Source organism: Vanellus vanellus (assembly GCF_965231255.1).
Source record: "Vanellus vanellus genome assembly, chromosome: 7".
Taxonomy (NCBI): Eukaryota; Metazoa; Chordata; class Aves; order Charadriiformes; family Charadriidae; genus Vanellus; species Vanellus vanellus.
The window spans coordinates 3,995,962-4,018,129 of NC_138912.1; the positions used below are offsets into that span (position 1 = coordinate 3,995,962).

General features: G+C 38.7%; 1 protein-coding gene across 2 annotated transcripts; it reads left to right on the top strand.

Moving 5' to 3' along the window:
- The first annotated feature begins 26 nt into the window (after positions 1 to 26).
- On the top strand, positions 27 to 22,043 carry UROS (uroporphyrinogen III synthase). 2 transcript variants are annotated; one of them, XM_082486659.1, is made up of 11 exons: positions 27 to 518; positions 5,965 to 6,054; positions 6,867 to 6,950; positions 8,689 to 8,785; positions 10,396 to 10,470; positions 11,718 to 11,792; positions 17,324 to 17,407; positions 17,875 to 17,960; positions 20,225 to 20,323; positions 21,244 to 21,386; positions 21,833 to 22,043. In XM_082486659.1, the coding sequence occupies exons 2-11, from the start codon at positions 5,992 to 5,994 to the stop codon at positions 21,843 to 21,845; spliced, it is 819 nt and encodes a 272-aa protein (XP_082342785.1). In that variant the 5' UTR covers positions 27 to 518; positions 5,965 to 5,991; the 3' UTR covers positions 21,846 to 22,043. The 2 variants fall into 2 exon arrangements, with proteins under 2 accessions (XP_082342785.1, XP_082342786.1); XM_082486660.1 differs by having other exon boundaries at positions 27 to 253.
- The last annotated feature ends 125 nt before the right edge of the window (positions 22,044 to 22,168 follow it).

A 22,168-nucleotide genomic window follows, 5' to 3' on the forward strand; every position in this document is an offset into this window, starting at 1 on the left:
CGCTCGGCAGCCGGAAGGCCGGGGCGGGGGGAACGGCGGCGGGCAAGCGCGGTGCCCGCTCGGGGGCGGCCCGGCTGCCGGCTCTGCGCCCAGGCGAGCGCCGGGGTTCCCCGCGGCCCTGCCGCTCCCCGCGGGGCCGGGATCCTCGGACGGGGCCCGGGGGAGGGCCGTGGGCCCGGTCGGGCCGTGGGCAGCACTGCCTCCGGGTGTGTGGTGACCGCAGCGCGGCAGAGGTTTCCAGGCGGGAGTCGGGGTATGTCGTGCCTGCCCGTGGTGAAGCCCGGGGAGACGCTGTGTTAAGGGGCGAAGGCCCTGGGGAGGGCTGCCGGGCCCGCCGGAACGTGTGGAGAGCGGGGGGGGGGGGACGAGAGGGACACGTCCCGGGCTGCCCCTCTGCCGGCTTTTTAAAACCCCGGGATTCCCTCTTCGTGCTGCTGGTGTCACCTGCTTTAAAAGAAATACACTGTTCTGGGAAAGTCATCCGGACCCTGCCGGGGCTCAAAATACGCTTGGGAACGGTACGTGGAAGTGTAGGTGGGCGTTAATGGTTGCAGCTCTCTGACCTGCCAAAGCATCGTCCTTTTAAAGGCAAGCGAAATAGCTGTCCCATGTCACAAGTGTCCTCACGTTTCTTCTGCCCTCATCCCTTCTCGGCCTGTTTCTGTTGAACCTGTCAGTTACACTGTTGTAAAGAAAAGAAAGCCAAACAGAGGTTGAAATACAGTACTGGGGCCTAGAAGTCTGTCCTGAGCATCTATAGCATTAATCAAATTACTGAAAGCCAAATTAAAAAAGGAATCGAGTGCTTACTGCTTAATAAATGAATTCCTAAACTAGTTATAGTTTAGGTAGTTCCAGACAAACAAACAGAAAAGGCGGTGAGGTGGAATACAGTAAACACAACGTAAATGTGTTTTTTATAAAAGTACCGATCAGGAAAATGTTTTGAAAAATCTGAAGCGGTAAAAGTATTGAAGTGGCCATAAATGTTTGAGTTCATTCATGCAGACCGTGTGCCATTTAAGTCTACGTGTGTAGTTAATGAAGAAAGGTAGGTGTTAATGAGGTCATTTGAAGAAGAGGATTGGGTGTTCAACATTGCCAGTCTGAAGAAATGCAAGGCACAGGGGCTGGGATGTAATTTTTGGCTTTATAAAAACAATCCAAATACGTTAGAATTCGCATTTCTCTTTAACGTGTAAAACATGTCTGTGTTTATTTTTTTTTATTATTTTTTGAGAGCTGTGTCTGGGAGTACTAAGGTCATTGCCAAAATACGAATACTAATAGGGAAAAATACAGCGTGGAGAAAGATGTATTGGCAAAGCCCTTTACTGCTGCAGTGAAACTGCCTCTGTAGGGATGCAATCTACATCTATATATAGTTTTCCATTTTATTTTTGAAACTGTATTAGTCAAGAATGATGCTAATTACTAACATTGCTTTTGATAAAAATCCAGGATGTAGAAGAAAGGTGTGTCCTTTGCTGCTGCTCTGGATTGCCATGTCAAAGAACCAGTTTTGTTGTTGATTTTTTTGACATAGACACATGTATAGCAGGAATTATGCTCAAATCTCTTTTTTGTTGTTGTTTTTTGATGATATATAGATTACATTTTCTGTGAATTTGGTAGATTTCTGAACCATAGTTCATGGCAGGCTTACAGGTAGGCTTTTTTCTTCTCTGGTTGTTAAACCCATCTAATCATAGTAAAAGTAGATTGGTAAGGAACGTGTAGCATCAAAAATTCTAGCCCAGGGGTTTTTAGAGGTTTTTTAAAAATCGTATCTCAATCGTATCTTGTATTTCATGTGCATTTATGTTCATGATGGAACAGACAATTCGCTTTGCACTTGGCAGTCAAACCTTATTGTGTGACCCATACAGTTGCTTATAATCAGAACAGTATTAGAAAAGTTTAATATATTTTGCAGCTCTCGGTGTCACTTAGCAGCAAGAAACAAAAGGACCCATTTATTTCTTTTTACAAGCTGTCCTCTATATTAAAGATAGTTCACAATTAGTTTGGGGTCAGCTTTTGAAATGAAAGTGGAGTGACCCACAGAGATATTCTTTATGTACAATGTTTTATATAAAAAAATCTGCAAAGTTTTTTTTCTTTTTAATATGAGTGTTGCTCATTTTTACAGTACTAATATCAGATACACATTGTAATCAGCTTTATACTTTAATTGAGAGCACAGGGATGTTGAATTTTACTGTGTGATGCTGTGAATGGGAAGTGTTTCAATTATATCTGTAAGCATAATATTCTGAGTATGCAATGTAACCTAAAATTACCCTTCTTTTTAATTAAGTAAGGTGGACTTAAAATTAAGTAATGTGGACTCAGAGAAATAGCACCAAACTGGTTTTAGCCTTCAGTCATGTTGTAATGCCTCAGACACTCCAGTCGCTCTTGTAGTTTGTTATCAGAGCTAATTGGATGGTTCCCAAACCTCAGACTGACTAATAGGAGTTTTTCTTCATCTTTGTGTCTGTGCGCTCAAGACAGAAAAAAAATCTGTTGTCCTCTTATTAGCTGTTTGCAAGCGTAATGGGTTTTAAATGGTAGTTTTTTAACATCTGAAAAAAAAATCTTTGCAGGGTTGTTACTGGTGCTCAGGCAAACAAAGTGCTTATTTAGCGAGTCAAAATTGGGTGGTCAGTGGAAGTGGAAAACTTACTGAGGTTCATTCATTGCAAAGTCTATTCATTGTTCTAAATAGAAACTTTTTATGGTTGTTTAGAAGTTTGTGCATATCTCTTTTAATTAAATATATAATTTATAGGTAAAATATCTAAAATATACCTTTGTATTGTAAGTACTTCCTTCAGCGTACATCAAAAATTGCCAGAGATGCTTCCTGTCTTATTTATGTGCTTTCTCTTAATGCCCTTGGATTCAATAGGAATGTTTGTCAGGGTTCTTGACTCTTAAGTGTATTTAGCAGAAAGCTAGCTGTTTCGAAAATTGTTTTTCAGTCATTTGTAGGGCACTCCTTGGTAACATCTCAAGGACACAAGTAAACCAGTAAAAATACTGTATTTCTCTTACCAATCCCAGTGCAGCGGGACCCCCACACCATTGCAGCAAGTCTCTAAAACTTCCCTGTATGTTTTTCCTCACGAAAAGAATCCATCATGGAGTTTTAACTTCATCACCCATTAAATGTGTATATTGGCATATTTTTGTTTTGGAAATGTTCTCGTGTGCTTGTCCCTCTTTGGGATCTTCTCTGCCTTCTCTTCTGCCTGCCCATTAAGACAGCATTTTGCCGCGATTCACTGTCCCCCACTGTGGTGGGGCACACGTGCTAAGAAAGTGAGTTTTGTTGGGTTGCAGCCATGGTGTTGGGTGTGAGGAACCGGTATTTGGAAATGGGTGTATTTCACCAGTTTTCATTTGGTCACACCTGTCACCAAATCTGTGTGAACCTGTCTGAACTACACAGGCAGACAGTTTATGACTGCGGAAAAAGAGACTAATTTTTTCAGCAGTTAAACCAGAAGAACTCAGAGGGTAGTTGAGATCAAAATACATGTTATTCATGAATGCACAACTTTACAGATTCCCTCGGTCAAATTTGTCTTATGTTGGACACTTGCAGTCCCTTTTTTTTGAGTCAATAAATGAGCTGCCTTCTGGCAGAATTGAAACTAAGCCAGTGGCTTCTCGGAGTGCCAGGGCTGTGCAGTCCTGCTCTTTATACAAGTGAGCCAGATGGCTGAGTCCAAAATACAGCTTGCACGATTTCTTTGTAGAGGAGACAGCTAGGTAATTGCATCTTGCAGTAGTTCATGATATTTTATGACTTTGTGATTATTCTTTGGTTTCAGTATATATTTTGTACATAGGATCTAAACAAAATAATTAATTTGATTATCATAAGTCACCGTGTTAAGCATGAAAGTTTACCCATTTCTTACTGTTATTCATTACTTGACACAGTAATAAGGCAAGTTAATTGGGAAGTTAATTCTTTTCTAACTACCTAAAGTAATTAATCAGAAATCTGCTTTCCCCAGGTGCACCTGAATTAACTCTCTCATGTCATCTGGGGGTTTTAGTACAATAGTTCTGGAAACTGCTCTTTCCAAAAAGTATTTTTATCTTGTATTATGCAGTTTCAAAGGATTTTATTTTTTCATTATATTTACATTTTATTGACTTCATAATGTTATTAAAGATTATATATTTGGGAAATAGGAAGGCGTGGTAGGTTAGAGTTAATATAATTTTTCTTGGTGCTGTTAGCCTTTAAGAGTACTAGGAGAAATGTAAGTGTATCATACTTCAGAGCATAAGCACTGAAGGTGGAGTTATAGTAAAGATTGTTAGTAACATCAATATCAGAACAACAATCTATACTACAAAGAACTATGCGCAAAGTGTGTTTTTACAAGAATGTTGGATTTGTAAAGTGAAAATGGTTACAGTGTTAAAGTGACTGAGAAAGGTCCTTTAGCCCTACCTCCTTCAAGCTACTAGCCAGCGGATAATCAAAAGTATTTGGGAGTCCAACTCCCGAAAGCCATGGATAGGATCTACTTTGACATTTGCTCTAGTTTGAAATCAGCGAGAATTACACTTTTTGACAATATGGCCCTCAACAAAGCTCTGTTTCTTCTTCTATGTGTGCTTTCAGTCGTTCCCTTTGACTTCACTGGCCTCGGTATTTCAGAACTGCAGAGCCCTTCCAGTTCCCCTTGGGTCAGTACTGAGTGCTGGAAGTGTTGTGCAAAGGAGCGCTTCCATGTCTTATTTTAAAACCACATTTTAAAACCTAGATTAAAAAAAATGAAGTTTAAAATCCACAAAATAAATGTATTATCACAGTCGGATATGGAGTTCCTGGGGGTGGTTTGCTTTGGATGCCCTTTTTGCCACCTGTATTTCCCAGTGCTTCAGGCTGTAGAAGAATGTGTGACACTGAGCTCTGGTTACTTGTACTGGATCCTGTGTTGTCCAGTGTTGTCTAAAGCTTTTTCTTTTCTCTTGTCTCTTCTCATTTTTGTTTGAATAGCTTTTTTGTCTTTGATGAAGTTTGGGGGATTTCAATGCACATCCTGCAAATGAATAACATTTAAGGTGTTTGTAGGTTTGAATATTCATAATTATTCATTTTAAAGAGAATTTGTTACTATGTAATCTATCAGGAAAGTAGCACATAGGTAAATAAGGTAAATGTGTAGTTAGAGAATGGATTTCTGTTTGTTTGTATTATTCCATTTGTTTACTTTGATGCTTGGTATACTTGCTAACGTGTTTTAACAGGCTTTGAATTCAGCACCAAAATCAACTTTTAAGGAACTGAGAACTATCATCTCAGTTTAATGGCAGAATATATTTTTGCAGTGTTACCTTGTTTACTATTGATGTATCAAAGAAGGTAGATGAATATTATATGTGTTATATTCAGATGCATAAATATGTATATATACACACAAGTATGTTTGTATTTTTTTAAAAAAAGTTTGAAACACTGCCCTGCACGTGTTTTCCTCCATGAAAAGGATGAGACCCCAAATGCATCAAATTAAATCGCTTGGTAAATAAGTGCTTGCATACTCATTATGATGAGCAGAGGGTGGAAACTAGCATGGGAATGAGTAGAATAGAGTAAGTTCTTATAGATAGGAGCTTATTATGTTGCTGAAGGTGGCTGCATTGTAGGGGTTGTTACTTTTACAAAATATTCTCCTTTAAAATGTGTTCTCCTTGATGACTTTCATTATAGTTTCTCCCTTAAGCAGTATTATCTAAAGGCAGCATGTTATTTGTTGGTCTTATCAGGGTGGATATTCATGCCCAGAGAATGTACGTTAACTGCTTACTCATTGTATGGAGAGCAGTGCAACTGTTAGCAACCCGGTTTCTTTGAAGCTGAGCTATTAAAGTCACTGTTCAGTAGAAAGTCTTCTAGATCTAATTTAGATAAATTCCATTATTGTATTTCAGAGTTCTTTTGCAGTTATTTGGTAAACAATGAAGGTTCTGTTGCTGAAGGATCCCAAAGACAAAGATTCAGGACCAGATCCATATATTAAAGTGAGTAAACTTTAAAAAAAGTAAACAATTCTGTCACTTCACTATGAAATAATAGTATCATGTGTTCAGAAAGATAGATGAATTTAACTGTTTTAAGTGAAAAACGTGCTTGACCAAAATTAGGAATGCATGTCTGAAATGATGATTTTTTAAGAAAAATAATCAAAATTAGGAGTGCATGTCTGAACTTATGCTAAGAAAAAAAAAATCCTAGAAAATTTGCTGTTACTGAAAAAATTATTTTAGTTATGGACCATTCGTACTGAATTCACCATTAAAGCTCTCAGCAAAGTATTGATATTAAAACAATTTTATTTTAACAAATTGATTGTGTTCCTGTGTATAGAATTAAAATTGCAAAAAAAATGTTAGCAGTCGTACTGGAAATATGTGAGAAAGAGGCTACCTGTTGCTGTGGTCCTTTCTGCTGTTGCCTTTAGTCATGTGAGTAGGTCTTACTCGTAAGAGCAGTTCTATTGACCTTAAAGAATTCCAGAGATATACAAGAATATTTGCAGGACTAGGTGATCATTTGTCACTTAGGGACATCAGGGTTATGTGCTGGTGTATACTGTAACTATGCAGTAGCTATGTAGGAGGCCTCAGTTCCACAACTGTTTGTTTAGTATTATTTTGTAATACTAAATAACTAACAAAATGAAAACTAGATTCACTAGTAAAAGCAAATAAGATGCCTTTGTATTTTTCTTAAGTAAAAGTAAATATTTGTGCTGACTTAGTCAACTCTTTGAAAAAGAAAACTACTGTTTGAAATCTATTTCAAGAGCTGTAAAACATTTTTTTTTTCGTAGGAATTAGGATTATATGGATTTGAAGCAACTTTGATTCCAGTTTTGTCATTTGAATTCATATCTCTTGAAAGCTTGTTTGAAAAGGTAAGTTTTAAATTATTTCAGTTGTCTTATATTTCAATGGAATTTAGGCCATGGTTGCCAAGATGCTGTGTCTTATCTTGATTTAATAATGCATCAAATAAAATGCCTTTTGTAGTACCTCTTTTTGTGTTTCCACAAACACAATTGTATACAATACCATATTATATACAACATAATACAATATTGTGTACAACGTCAAGCATGTTGCCCATACTTGTTAAAGAATTCAGTTGGTCAGATAGAATTCACAGTTAGATTCTTGGACTGTAGATAGTCACGGATATTGTGGCATTTTCTCACAGCAAAAAATTAGAAGACCGTAGTGACAACTAAAGGTTACCTGAGGTTCACCCTTACATTGTACTGAAATTGTGTACTGATCTCCTAGTTATGTGGAATAAAATTGCATAATAGATGTTCTCTTTCTTCTCTTTCTTCAATGTATGTATTTAATTTTAAAATTTTGAATGAAAAGGTTTTCCGAGGGAGGTTCCCTTTACTGACAACCTCCACTGAATTTGTTAGGTGTTTGAATGTATCACGATCTGCATTTACAAATGATCCAAGAACACTTTTCCCTTTTTTTGTACTGATCTTTGTGAGCCTGTTAGTAATCTTAACTGTTGTTAGAGGGGGCAGGGGGCAAGCAGCTGTCTGGGTAGTACCCTTTGTGTTACTACTTGGAATAACAGCTTGTTTCTCTTGTATGAATTTGTAAGTATCTCATATGTCGTTTGCCCATCCTTCCAGCTCATTTCAGTGGCAGGAATCCTTGTCCATTCCTACAGATTCTCAGAATTAATGCAATCTGTGCAAGTGTTATTCTGAATTTGAGATTTGTTATACATTTCACTTATAATACTTTGGCAGCCCCCAGTATCGGTACAGGCTGGGGGATGAAGGCATTGAGAGCAGCCCTGAGGAGGACTTGGGGGTGTTCGTGGATGAGAAGCTCAACATGAGCCAGCAATGTGTGCTCATAGCCCAGAAAGCCACCCGCATCCTGGGCTGCATGCCCAGCAGCGTGGCCAGCAGGGTGAGGGAGGGGATTGTGCCCCTCTGCTGCGCTCTGGGGAGACCCCATCTGCAGTACTGTGTCCAGCTCTGGAGCCCCCAACATCAGAAGGACATGGACCTGTTGGAGCAGGGCCAGAGGAGGGCCACAAAGGTGATCAGAGGGCTGGAGCACCTCTGCTGTGAGGACAGGCTGAGAGAGTTGGGGTTGTTCAGCCTGGAGAAGAGAAGGCTCCGGGGAGACCTTAGAGCCCCTTGCAGTACTTAAAGGGGGTCTACAGGAAAGGTGGGGACAAACTTTTTAGCAGGGCCTGTTGCAATAGGACAAGGCGTAATGGTTTTAAACTATAAAAGGGTAGATTTAGACTAGATATGAGGAAGAAATGTTTTACAGTGAGGGTGGTGAAACCCTGGCCCAGGTTGCCCAGAGAGGTGGTAGATGCCCCATCCCTGGTCAGGCTGGACGGGGCTCTGAGCAACCTGACCTGGGTGAAATGTCCCCGCTCATGGCAGGGGGGTTGGACTAGATGGTCTTTAAAGGTCCCTTCCAACCCAAACTATTCTGTGAGTCTATAATAGCAATGAAATATTTGCCCTTCTCAGTTTCAAACATTTATTGAAGCTGTTTCGTTCTTCACAAGCATATAAAGAATTGATCAATTTAATTTTTTCATTTATTTACTCATTTTTTTATCTGCTTCTTAAATTTACTGTTGATATTTAGGTCTCTCATCCAGAATGTTATGGAGGCCTAGTTTTTACCAGTCCAAGAGCATTGGAAGCCATCAAGATATGTTTAAAAGAAAATAGCAAAAATGAAGGTAAGTGCATGTTTATATTTCTTGGTCTTTCTGTTTCAGTATGTTGTAATTTTATTTCACCCACTAGTAGGTGTTTGCAGTATGCCTTTTTAAAAAAAGCTTTCTCTCTTAGCTCTTTTGTATCGTAAAGGTCTCATGCTGAGTTGAGCTTTTAAGGGATTGAGATTTGGGTTTTCTGCACTTAGGCTGGTTTTAGAAAGGAAAGGAAAGAGCTTTTGGTGCAAATTACTAATTAGTGTGAGCTTTTTCAATTGTGGTTGTCTTTGCTAAAAAGAGTTGTAAACAGAAACTCATGCATGAGGAATGTTTTGCTGCAGTGCCTCCTTTTGCTTACTAACCACTTTCCTCCCGTAGAGAGGAGCGTTTCGAAAGTGGCCACTGCTACTTCTGTGTAGACTTCATACAGAGTCTTACAGAAAAACAGATTCCTCTGTCTGGAATGTAAAACTGAGCAAGTGAAATCAGCATTAGCTAAAAAGCAGTGAAGAAATGGTGATACGTAAAAGCCAACAGATTAGTTATAAGAATCCTGCAGAGTGCTAAATAGAAATTACCATACCAATGATCTATCAAATCCTTGTAAACTCTTCTAAATTATTTGAGTTTATTCATGCACTTAAATTGTAGAATTACTTTATCTGCTCCATATTTAAGCTGTAGTCATACTAATCAGTATACAGTGATTAACTTTACACTCTTGACTAAGCAGTAAATACACTGTCATTTTAGCGTTGTCAACAGCAGAGGGCTATGTTGTAGGATTTTTGGTCAAATGTAATCTCTTATCTAGAGGTCATCCCTCGTCTTGATTAAGAATTTTGGGAGCGGCTGAAAAACAATGTCCTATGCTGTATTGTTTTAAGACAAGATAGTGAAAGACTTAGCGTATCTATTTTTGACCCATAAGGATTTCAAGCATAAGGATCAGGTAGCTGACTCCAAGAAGTGTAATCAATCTATAACATACTTAATACCTGAAGGAGGAAAATAATTTCCTAGTAATTTTATTTTGGTCTATGGTATATTTTATTTCTGAGCTGATAACATATTTTTTGTGTACATTTAAACTATAATCAGCTTCTATATTTTTCTTGTATAAGAAGGGGTTGCATTATAGAGTACAGTAGTGCACAGATATAGATATTTTTACCCTTTTATTTGTAGTCATAGAAGATTATATTTGTTTTTTTGCATAAGCCTTCACTTTTAAACCACCCGTTTGTATGTTTAAATCTCCCTTTGTACTATGTGCTGTTTTTTTCTATGAGTTCTGATGTTTTTAATTCTTAATGCCAAAATATAAATGAACAGTGCAAGTTGCACATGATCTGGCATAGGGCGAGCGTGCATTAAAAATGCTACTTAACAAAAGCAGCTAAGAATTATTTACTCAAATTAGGCTTTTAAAAACATGTTGTAGACTGCTATTTCCACAATGAAAAAAATACATTAAAAATTCGTTTTGTACATCCAGATTTGCTGAAATATGTGGTGGAGTGTTATTAGTTATTATTATTTTGCTGGATTTGTAGATTAAACAGAAGTCCAAATACTCATTTAGCATTCATGTTTTGTTGCCACGTGCTTAAATTTAATTTAATGTTTTTCAGCCTGGTTAAAATCTCTTAAACAAAGATGGAATACCAAACCAGCATACGTGGTAGGAAAAGCTACAGCTTCACTAGGTAAGCTGGAGTTTAAAAAAAGAAATCTTAGATAAATCTGTTTTGTAAGTACAATTTGTGGAATATTAGCTGCTATTCAAGGATGCTTAGAAAAAAACACAGGTAAGTGGATAATTTTGAAAACAGGTAATTTTATACACGTTAGAACTATACATGCTTACTTCATCTAAGGAACTAGCTTCTGGTTTTTCATTACTTTTATTGTAATGTGGTGGTAACTACTGTAAAAATTTGGTCCAAAAAGGCAAAAAACTCCTTCTTAATTTGCGTGTGGTTTTTTTCTTTCACTTTGGAAATTAAATTCGGTGAAGGGGATTATAACGTGATTGTCTGAGATGATCGTACGAAGTGCGATGCACTAGTTCTTAATTCCCTGTGTGCTACTTTGAGGCATTTGCCAAACAGAAGTCAGCAGTATACATCCTGTTGTCTTCAGTGGGTCAGCTGCTTTATTTGTCTTGCCACTGGTTTTAATCTGATGCAACACATATTTTATGTGCATAACAAAAACCAATGTAGATTTTAGTTTATGAAAGCCTTTGTTATTGTAAAATTGCATAGTAGCTTTAGCTTGCACAAAACCACACAGGAAATATTATGAAAAGACTAGCTTTTGAGAATTTTAAGAGTCTTGATGTTTTTCTGCTTCTAGTCCAAAAAGAATTTGGATAAGTACTGGCTACCTCTATAAAATGCATATTTTTCAGTCAGGCTGGTAACAACACTGGATCACCAAACGGTGACACCTAACAAGCATCCTGAATCAATCAAATCCCAAATTAGTTAACTTCTCAGGAATTCATCTTATCCCTACTTACTTGCTTAAGTAAGACCAGTGTTATACTCTCAGATTTTTCCAATAGGATTTCAGCCTTCGCTACAAGCGATGCGCTCGTTGGGAAGCTAGCTGCAACCAAACCGTGCCAGGAATTGCAGCCCATGCAGCAGAGTCAGACAGTGCTTTCTGTTTCACCGCTTCAGGTATGAGAGTTTAAAAACTCTCTGAAACAGCTTAGGTATCCCCAGAATTCTTATTTTTTACTTTTTTCAAGTATTTCTTTCTAGAACCAAAATCGAATCTTTCATAGCATGTTACTACTTCAAATGCTCAGATTTATTGCTTTTCAAAGAAGTACCTGTGTGCATGGATCAAGTTGTGTCTCCCTTTTCAACCCATGTTTCTGTGATAGTAAATCTGAATTGTTCTTATTGATTTCAATGTTTTTCTTTGCTGCTTTTGGTTATAGTGGAAGAAATTGGTCTTATTCCACAAGGAGAAAAGTCTGGAAATGCTGAAAAATTAGCTGAATATATTTGCTCAAGTAAGTATCTAAAATTTTCTACTTAAATTAAGCTAATGTACCTTCCATTATTTCAGAATTTCCTATATATAAAATCAAGTGTACACTGATGCAGGGAAGTACATACTGCATACATCTCTTATATGTAGAACCTGTAAATTCAGCTTCTGGGAACGTGGGTGATATCCCTAAAAGACAATAAAAAATTACTTCGAAATACCTATACAAAATTTTAGTTTATGTTAAATCTTAGACTCTGTAATTGATTAATAATACTATATGACCCACTAGACAAAGTATTTTTTTTTACTAAAAGATCAGAGCTGTAATGATTGGAAATTGCTGCTTAATCGTAAGATTTAAATGATTGTGACTATAGGTGTGCTGGTTCTCTGTGAACTTCGGGTTACCTGACTTTCCTTGCTTCAAACCAGTTGACGCTGGGATCTGTTCACCATGCCATCAGTCAAAGTAGACAGGGGAACTCCTTTCCTCTGAATGAACATGTGGTTTCAGAGGAATCGATTTTTCAGCACCAAAGGAGAATGGTTTTGAAGAAGATACAGAAAGGGTTCGTTAAAATCATCATCATAGAATGGTTTGGGTTGGAAGGGGTCAATCTAGTTCCTACTCCTCTGCCCTGGGCAGGGACACCTCCCCCCAGCCCAGGTTGCTCAAAGCCCCATCCAACCTGGCCTTGAACACCTCCAGGGATGGGGCAGCCACGGCTTCTCTGGGCAACTTGTTCTGTTGTAGTAAAATTGACATAAACTAGGAAAATTAAATGTAAAATGAGATTTGGGACAACAGTTCCAGTGTCTCACCACCCTCACAGTAAAACATTTCTTCCTAATATCTAAATCTCTCCCCTTCCAGTTTGAAACCATTCCCCTCGTCCTATCGTCTGTAGCACTGTCGTAGAAGGCCACCAAATTTGTCAGACATTAATTGCCCTTAGTGAAGCCATGTTGGCTGTCACTGATCACATCCTTATTTTCCCTGTCCCTTAGTATAGTTTCCAGGAGGATCTGCTCCATGATCTTGCTGGGCACAGAGGTGAGACTGACCGGCCTGTAGTTCCCCGAGTCTTCCTGTTTTTCCTTTTTAAAAATGGGGGTTGTTTCCCCCTTTCCAGCCAGTGGGAGCCTCACCAGACTGCCACAACGTCTCGAATATGATGGGTAGTGACTTGGCAACTTCATCCACAAGTTCCCTCAGGACCTGTGGATGATGGTTTATGTTTTGTTTAACCATTAAAAGCTGTAATGCTCATCTGCTGCTTCTGAATGTATTATCAGATTGTTGGGTAATTTTAAAAGTCTAGTTAGTCTGCTTCCTCTTTTTTTTCTTTTTTAATGTAATTTCTTAAAATTTCCAATAGTAATAAGAAATATTTTTAGGCTTAGTGTGCGATTATTTTTTGCATGATGGGTCAGTACAAGCTGCAAAAGAAGAGGCAGTGTTTTGTACAGCCTGGGTTATAGAAGTTGGGTGAAGAATGTCATAAGCAGGAGCTGCCGGTGCAGTGAGTTTGAGCTCAGAGCTTCTGACACATGGTGGTGTTCAGGGGTTCCACAACTGAGGTGTATGCTCCAAATCATGTGTACAATATATAACAGAGGAAAAAAATTATAAATGATATTAGGGGCAGGCATAGGAACCCCAGGCTGCTTGCTCAAGAATTTCCTGCTCGGTATGCTAGAGTCAGGATCCTTCTTGTTTGTGTGTTTATGCTTTTGCCCTTTTCTTTTTGACCATTGACCCTTCTCTGTTTATAAGTACGCACAAGGGACAGCTAGAAGTCAGCAGAATTAGTCCCTGAGCACTCTGAAACTCGTTGCTAAAATAATTTCTGTACCAGATGAAAATCACACCTGAAGTTCCATATCTCGGCAGCAACCTGCTAGCTGGCAGATCCTTCTCTATAGTTTTATAAGACCTGGGTATGTCCCCACTCATGTAAGAAGGCACAGAGACATATAGTGGAGCCTTATCGTGAAGATAAGAGGCTGGCTTTCAGTCTGATACAAAGGTATGGTCTTCGCTGAAGGACTTTCTGCCCCAAATTTAAAAAGGGAAACAGAAATCTTCATCCAGAGGCACATGCGGTGTCCACTAATTGAACTGAGAATGACCACTGCTTTGCCAAGCCATGTTGTTCAGCCAGTCAAGATAAATAGTCTGCCTTTGGCTCACCCTAGTCAGAGAAACAAATGACAATCAGTGCAATTATTCTAGATGTTGCATGAATTATTGTATCTGCTGGTTTAAAAGCCCTACTGCTGACCACACTTTATGAACTTGCTGAATAAGGTGCTAGGTGCTTCAGTAGTGGAAATGACATCAAGAACACTGACATGTTATTTTTGGCTGTTAGGCATAACGTTAGATACGAAAGGGAGTGCTGATTATTAGCAAAGTCTGCATAGTAGCAGGGATTTATAGGTAAAAGAAAAATGTGATTGGAGCTGGGAAGTATTGTTTTTTATGGGCAGAATGCTCTGTAATTCACTGGCAAATAAAATATTTCAACTATATGGAATATTTCATGATAAAAATGATAGTTGCCAACACAAGATTAAATAATAAATTGTGTAAATTAAAAATGAAATTTTCAACACAAAAATGCCATAAGTGAAGAATAACCTATATCTACTCTTCAACAGATACTTTAAAACAAAGACAGGTTTTAGCAGATTTTTTAGTGCTAGGAAATCTACTTCTGGTAATGAATTAATGTTTGCCAACTTGCAGAAGGAGGGTTTTATTGAGAAGGAAGACGAGAAAAATACCTCTGTGTCTTCTGTTCTGTGAATGTGAAAAAATCTGGGATCAGGTCTAAAGAAAACAGTGCACGTAGTACCAGGACTGGCAAAAAATTCCTCGTTGGTGAGGCTGTGATGGGCACAGTTACTGCATCGGAACATCTTCTTGGTTATTTTCTCAGTCCGGTTGAGGATCATCCTCCTCTTCCTCCTCCCTTGGGAGCTGCTCGGTTCACAGCCCTGGGTACTTCTGAGGGTGTTTGGTGCCGCAGCTGTTTCCATCTCCTCTGTCTGCACTCTGGCAGCTAGGAGCCGGCAGTCACAGAGGGAGCAGGACAGGTAAGGGCACTTGCTGGTGACAGCAGAGAAGTTCAGTCCAGAGCCAGCAGCAGCTTCTGATAGCCACTGCTGGGAAGGAGAGAACTGTGTGTTTACAGCCTTTTACGTAGAGTATCCTGAGGGCGGTTTCATACCTGAACACCAGCAGGCTATTTAAATTAACGCACTGCTGCAGCACTTCCATTATCCTTGCAAAAATGACTGCCTTTGAATACCCTTCAGTTTTCATAACCCACCAGTGAAGTTCAATCATTGGCAACTGCGTGTTGTTGATACATGCAATCATATTCAGTGATTTACTGTATTCTGCATATTTATGCGCTCCCAATTTATCAAGTAGTTTATCACAATCTCTGAAGTACAGATTAAATTACATCATGTTCCCTATTATGTATGTGTTTATTTTTGTTTATGCATAAAATGATAAGTAAATGAAAAGAATAGCTCTGAATTTGTATATCATTAGAATTTATTGTCAGAATAAAAATAAAATCTGAAACAATGATATTTCTTTTGTTATTCACCTCCTTTGCTCTGGCACCAACTTCAGCTAAGGGAAAATAAAGGAATTTACTCCTTAACTAGCCTCTAACTAGGAAGGAGTTAGGAGGAAAGAATTTACTCCTTAACTAACTCCTTTAATCTCTTTTCAAGGCAAATATTTTTTAGTTTTATTACAGCGTACCATTTGTGTTGGTTACAGAAGCAGGGAGAGCCGTAGGGCCAATGCTTGTTGTATTGTTTTCAGACCTACTAAGGAATTTTTCTGTGCTCTGTAAACACAAGTCAAAAAGGATTAGTGTTCATTACAGATAGCACATTGACATTTCAATTAACGGACGAGTTCTAGGAGGATTAATGCTGAAATATTTAGGTTTTATCTTACTATTTAAAAATCTCTTTTATGTTCTGTCCCAAGTTCATCCTTCCCCCCTGTAATTTATTATAAGCGTATCTATGGCTTTTAATAAAACTTAGTGTGCTGTTAGGACAGTCAGATATATCTGTGTTGACTCCTATGAGGGTCTTTCCGTTTGATTTTTTTACTATGGTGTTGTTTGTTTTTTCTTCCCCTGAGGCATCTCTGATGTTTACTGTTACAAACCAACAATCCACTTCCAGCACTCAAAAAAAAAAAGCATTTATTTTTCTAGTAGTCATCTCTTATAAATGCATATTAACACATCTGAATTAGTAATAAAATAATGTGTTGTGGAACTCCTATTTATTTTGAAAGATGAATGTGAAGCTGTTTATAGCTGCGTAGAATTTAATCTTGAAATTTTCTCTGTATTTTTATTTATAGAAAAGGCAAACTGTGCAAAAAATGTCTGCTGCTAAATTCCTATCTAAAAATTGAATTCTTCCTCAATTAAAATGCTCTTTTATCTTTTGTAAAGTGTCACTATTCACTTTTATTAGATAAAATCTAGTAGCGGAAAACTTTCCAAAGCAATTAGCTTAGACCCTAAACCCAGCAAATTATTGAGACACTTACATAGACAGTGCTAATTTTTCCTTCCGAGCCAGGTCTTTGCATTCACGATCTGATTATTGTCAGTGTTTGCGCTTCCCTGTCTCCGGTGCGTGGGCGGACGCGAGTGCACAGGGACAGGGTGGCTGCGTGAACGGAGGAGGGGTAACCCAAGAGACAGTGATGTGAATACTATTACCTGCTGGTATTTTTTAAGCAGGATTTGTTTACCCCTCTGATAATGTACTGGAACCATACAAAACCTATGGGAACTGCATCCCAGGTGTATTGTGTCCTACAAGAGGTAAGTTATAAACAGCCATGGATCAGAAAGGACCTTCCAAAATCACTGAGGCACTTTCACGCCTTGGCAACGTAACAATAATTAAAATTGGAGGTCGCTTCCATTTTAAAGGACAAGAGCAAGTGAGGATGTCCCCTTCCACCCTAACAGTGGAAGTAGAATCGTTTTTCCTTGGGGAAGTAAGAAAATAGAGTTTCAGATAGACTGAAGCTTTTCAGCACAGTATTTCTGTCCTCTTCTTTGCCTAAACATTCTTTTATACAGAGAAAGCTGTTAGGTATTGCCTGGGAGTGAGATTTTAAAATACAGAAATTGAGGAAAGTTGTGTTTCTGAGGAGGAGATAACTTTCACAGTACTTGTTTTGCTTTGTAGAACGGCAGGGGGAATAGAAATGCAGTTTATCTTTCATGAGATCTTTTTAGCCAATGTATTCATATTACAGTTATGGAATATTTTTTAATTTACATGCTAAGTAGCCTCTGTCCTCTGAATTGTGGATGCAGTTGCACTGCAAATGTTTTCAGTTACCTTAGGGCTGTGTCTGTGATGAAGCATGCGGCATTTACTGCAGTGTTCAACATTTGATACCTTTAAAATGTCTGAAATGTAGCATGTTTAGTCTTTATTAAAAATGTGAGTTAATTAAAATTCTTGTTTGTGTGTTTACAGGAGAGAAACCTAATTCCTCAGCTCTTCTTTTTCCTTGCGGAGCCCTGAAAAGAGAAGTACTTCCTACAGTACTTCGAGAAAAAGGTTGAACTTCCCTTGGAGCCTCATTTTAATTAGTCAGTTACGAGAAAAGTTGATCTAAAGCTTGTGAACCAAATTTGAATAAGTAAAAAATGAATTTGCTGTTGGCCAGAAGTTAGAGGACAGGAGTGAGAACTGCGAGGCTGGACCGCTGCCCGCAGCTCTGGGACGGAGCCGTGGTGTGATGCGAGCAAGGTCATTTGCCTTGGTCTTCACCTGCGCTCTCCTCTGCAGGGTGGGAGATGACTTACTCACAGAGACATTGCGTGACTCGCTGCTTTGCCAGTGTGCTTCGAGCTCCTCGGATTACAGATGCTTTAGTGTATCTAGACGCTCTAGAAGTAGCTTTTCTGTACCTTTTAAATTTTTTTAGCCTGAAATGGTACACTTAAGTGCAGTTAGTATGTTGAGAGTGTTTTACTGAAATTAATGAAACCCTGTTTAGTGATGAATGTATATTCTGATTCCAGGTATAGCTCTGGAAAGCCTTACTGTTTATCAAACAACCCAACACACCGACCTGCAAGAATCATTGAGCAGTTATTTCTCACAACAGGTATTGAGTGCTGATGTAATTTGAGAATTTTTGAGGTATATGGTAACACCTAGCAGAATATACTCCTTTTTTTCAGCTGTCTGTAAATGATACTTGCGGTGATACAAGAATAGGCTTGTTTTGTTTCCCTGTTGACTACCAAAAAGATCCTTTAGCAAATGTTTCAGACAGAGCGTGAGTCCCTCAGTTATTTGTTACAGCAATTGTAAATGAGCCTAAAAGACACAGTGCCTCTGTTTGAAGAAGAAAACAAAAACTTTCACATTTTGTCTAATTTTCAAAATATATGTATGTTTCAGAATTACTGGGAAATAACTGCATAAATAATTACAAATTCAGTTTATTCCCTTGAGCTGGACAAGACTGCTTTTTAATTAATACTGTCTCAGAAAGTACATTTAGCAAGGATATTTCTTGAACAGCTTTATTATTAATTTTTATTAGTGTAATTGAAATATCACTGGACGTCTCTGCTATATATTACAAATCAGAATCCAGTAGTAGTTACCTGCCCTACATACTTTCAGTATTCCTTCTCTGATTATCCAATTTATGAGTCTAGTAATCCGATTTTAAGTGTTAGAATTCCGAGTGACGTGCTGTTGACAAGTGTATTGAGATATATTTGCTAGAATAGTTATTAATGTTATTCCCTTTTTAAAACCATCTAGTAAATGTCCTTAATCGAGGATCGGTGCATAGTAAAAGATTTGAAGGTACTAATAATTGCTTTTATTTTTTTCAAGACTGGCTTTCTGAATTTTCCATTTGTAGGAGCCTACATCATATGTAGGATTAATTTTATTCCAAATGCAGGCTTTCCTTCGTACAGCAACTAGGACTCCTTCAGCGCGTTGTGCCTCTTTAATATCTGTGCATTGATGTCTTTTTAAATTACATACTGATTTTAAAGGTCTTTTTCAAGAGGTCCTAAAAGGTTATGGCATGGGTGGGTGAACTGATGCATTATACTTTCCTGGTGTTCCCGGGTGGATATTGCAGTTCTGAACCCCACAGTATTTAGTGTATAGCAGCAACAACAGTGAGTCCATAGTACATATGTGTTTTGTAACTTTCTGAATTCTTTTTATGGAACTCCTTGCTTGCTGCAATTACGTGTTGGTTTCAGTGTAAAGCTGTTAAAATGCATTTTTGGTGTGCTTTTTAGTTGTTCTTAACTGATGATATTGTGGGTATGTATTTAGCGCATGGAGAGCTGACACAAAATGACAAGCGTTTGGCACTTTGCGAGCCAGTGAGCAGCGCTCTGTTCAGCTGTCCCTCTGGCCTCCCCGAGCTCAGGCTAGGGTCCAAGTCAGCGCTGTAAAATAACAGATGTAGTTTGAGTGCAACTGGTATATCTTTCTGGTCAGACAGAAAATCGTGATAAAGGAGGCGTGTGCTTTGCGTCTGCAGCTCAAGAGTTTGTGACCTACACTCCAGACAGAATTTTGCAGTTTTATTTGACTACAGAAGATTTCTGCTGCTTAATCTGTGAGAGAAAGCCCTTTCAGGGGTCTGCCGTTTTAGAATCATAAAATCATAGAATATTCTAGGTTGGAAGGGACCTTTAAGATCACCAGATCCAACCCTCAACCTAACACTGCCAAAACCACCACTAAACCGTGTCCCTCAGCACCACACCTACCCATCTTTTAAATACCTCCAGGGGTGGCGATTCCACCACTTCCCAGGGCAGCCTGTTCCAATGTTTGACAACCCTTGTGATGAAGAAGTTCTTCCCAATATACATCCTAAACTTCCCCTGGTGCAACTTGAGGCCATTTCCTCTTGTCCTATCACTTGTTACTTGGGAGAAGAGACCGTTTTGAGGCAACACCTCATCTTTGCCAGAGCATCTCAGGGCAGGCAGAACGTAGGGTAAACCACATGAGCTGGGAAACAGAGAGTATGTGCAGAACTGAGATAGATGGGAGTGGATTTAGGGAAATAACTTGCTGAGTTTTCTTGCAAAACAGGAAAATGAGTACGGCCTCAGAATACTTTTGGTACATTTATCAGCAAATGCTTGTTTGATGAAGTATTTGGTTAAAGTCACAGCTGAATTTCAGCATTGTGTGGTAGAAGGGGGGTTTGGCAGGCTGTCTGCACCACAGGAAACCCCTTCTGTTGGCTTTACTGCTGTTTCTCATCAATAAAAACACATCTATATAGAGACAGTTGAAGGGATTTATGTAGAAGTGTACTGATACATTGTGGGAATGGTGAATAATCTATGCCAACCTATCGTTACTTCTACTCAGGGAATTCCAGCGAGCATTGTGTTCTTCAGTCCATCTGGTGTCAAATTTTGCCTCCAGCACATTCAGAAGCTTTCGGGGGATTTTATCAACCATATCAAGGTATCTTCTCTTTAAAAATGGTGAAATACGATAGGGGGTATGTTTGGGGTGGGTGAATGAAGGGTAGGAAAGCTGCTACACACATCACAAACCTTCATTTTCTCTATTGTTTGTGTTTATTTCTCTGAAAAAAACAGTTTATAGCAAATACAAATGTTAAGGTTTGTACTTGGTTCTTTGAATCCAAATGAAAAGAAATTATTTGAAGCTGGTACTGGCAGTTATTGATCATGTACACTACAGATTTGTTGGTGAAAAAGCAGTCTGATTTGCAGACGGGGGGGGAAGTAAGGCACTCTGGAAGGCCAGTGGCGCTCTCTTCAGCAAGTGCACGACCCTTCACAACTCAAGATAGGTTGTAATAGGATTGTGTGTGTTCAGGTGTGTTCAGTCTAACCCTACAAGAGTTATAAATTTATGACTTGCACCCATCAGGCTGTGCACAGTGTTCCTCACCATCTCTCCTTGTTCTGCTTTCTTATTGATGCACTATCCTATTATATAGCTGGGAGCCGTTTTTAAAAAAAGGAGTTGTTTTTCCCCCAACTAACTTACCCAGTCTCCACTGGGTAGATGTTTATCTTCTCTTAGTGATGTGAAGGTGTGAATAGTTCTTGCTTCAACCAGCAATTACAGACCGAGGCAGATTAAAAATCCTCTCACTTTTCCATATTTTGTGGGACTAAGAACTTTAAATGTTTGCAATGATGAGAGAAATTTTTAAGTAGCTCAATTGATAGGTGGTTTTTAATACTGAAAATCTCTGACCTGAAATGGTTAATGCAGTTTAGTAAGCTCAGACATGCAAATTGATACACGGACAGTGTCAGCAAAGAAGGAAGAGTATGTACCTAAGTAACCAGTAAGAGCTGATACCGTACATGGCTACGCCATTATAACTGTAAATAATGTCATTTCAGTTTGCTGCTATCGGCCCAACAACTGCGGATGCCATGGAGGCAGCGGGAATCCCCGTTAGCTGCACTGCAGAGAGTCCGACTCCCCAAGACCTCGCTGCCGGGATCCAAAAAGCACTTCACTTACAGAACTGCTGTTTGTCTAAGTAAGCGCACAGCGTGCATTTGAAGGCGAATACAGTGTTGTAGAACGTTTTTCCATTTTGCAGACCTGTTGTCCTGCATGAAAGTATTTTTCAGGAATATGCAACGCTGTCCTCGTCAGGGCCTGGTGTGAGAAACTGAGTAGCTGAGAAATCTGGAATTGTCCAGCATCTAGCTATTCCCCTTTCTCTCCTGTATGCAGTGCAAATATTTTAAGTGGACATTCCTTGAAAACTAGTTGCAAGAGGCTAATCTGCGTCAGAGTAGTATATTGAAATAAGTTCAGTGTATCACCTCAGGTATCTCCTAGCACACGAGGTAAGGTTTTCATTTCTCTGGATAATCAGTTTGACATGCACATCTTCTTTTTCTTTTGTAGAAGAAAAGAATACTTACAATGAAGTATCTTCTGTTGTAAAGCTTATTTGTTCATTATTCTGTTTTTCAGATATTTATATTAAAAATGATGATTGTAGATTCTCAATGGAGTAGGACAGTTCTTGCAGTGAAGTTGCACTGTGTGGAGCTAATAGCAGGTCAGCTATTGCCACTCAATATCACTACAGTGCAGTGTCTTAAAAATTAGTTTTTGGTTTCTATTCCTGTAAAAAAGGAGGATTTATTAACAGAGAAATAAACTGGCTTATCAGAGTTAATAATGGTGTTAAAGTTGTCTTGTTTTGGATGCGGTTTATGCTTTAATTGTTTATCTGTAAAAGGAGAAAGACTAATCCTGTTTAGCACTAATGCTAGCATTAACGAAGGTAAGAAATTCCTAGAAGAT

Bases quoted from the DNA above. Each gene is read 5' to 3' on its own strand.
- UROS (XM_082486659.1), top strand. From the start codon at position 5,992: ATGAAGGTTCTGTTGCTGAAGGATCCCAAAGACAAAGATTCAGGACCA. The intron at 6,055-6,866 runs GTGAGTAAACTT...TTTTTTTCGTAG, and splicing joins GACCAGATCCATATATTAAA to GAATTAGGATTATATGGATT. The intron at 17,961-20,224 runs GTATTGAGTGCT...ACTTCTACTCAG, and splicing joins GCAGTTATTTCTCACAACAG to GGAATTCCAGCGAGCATTGT.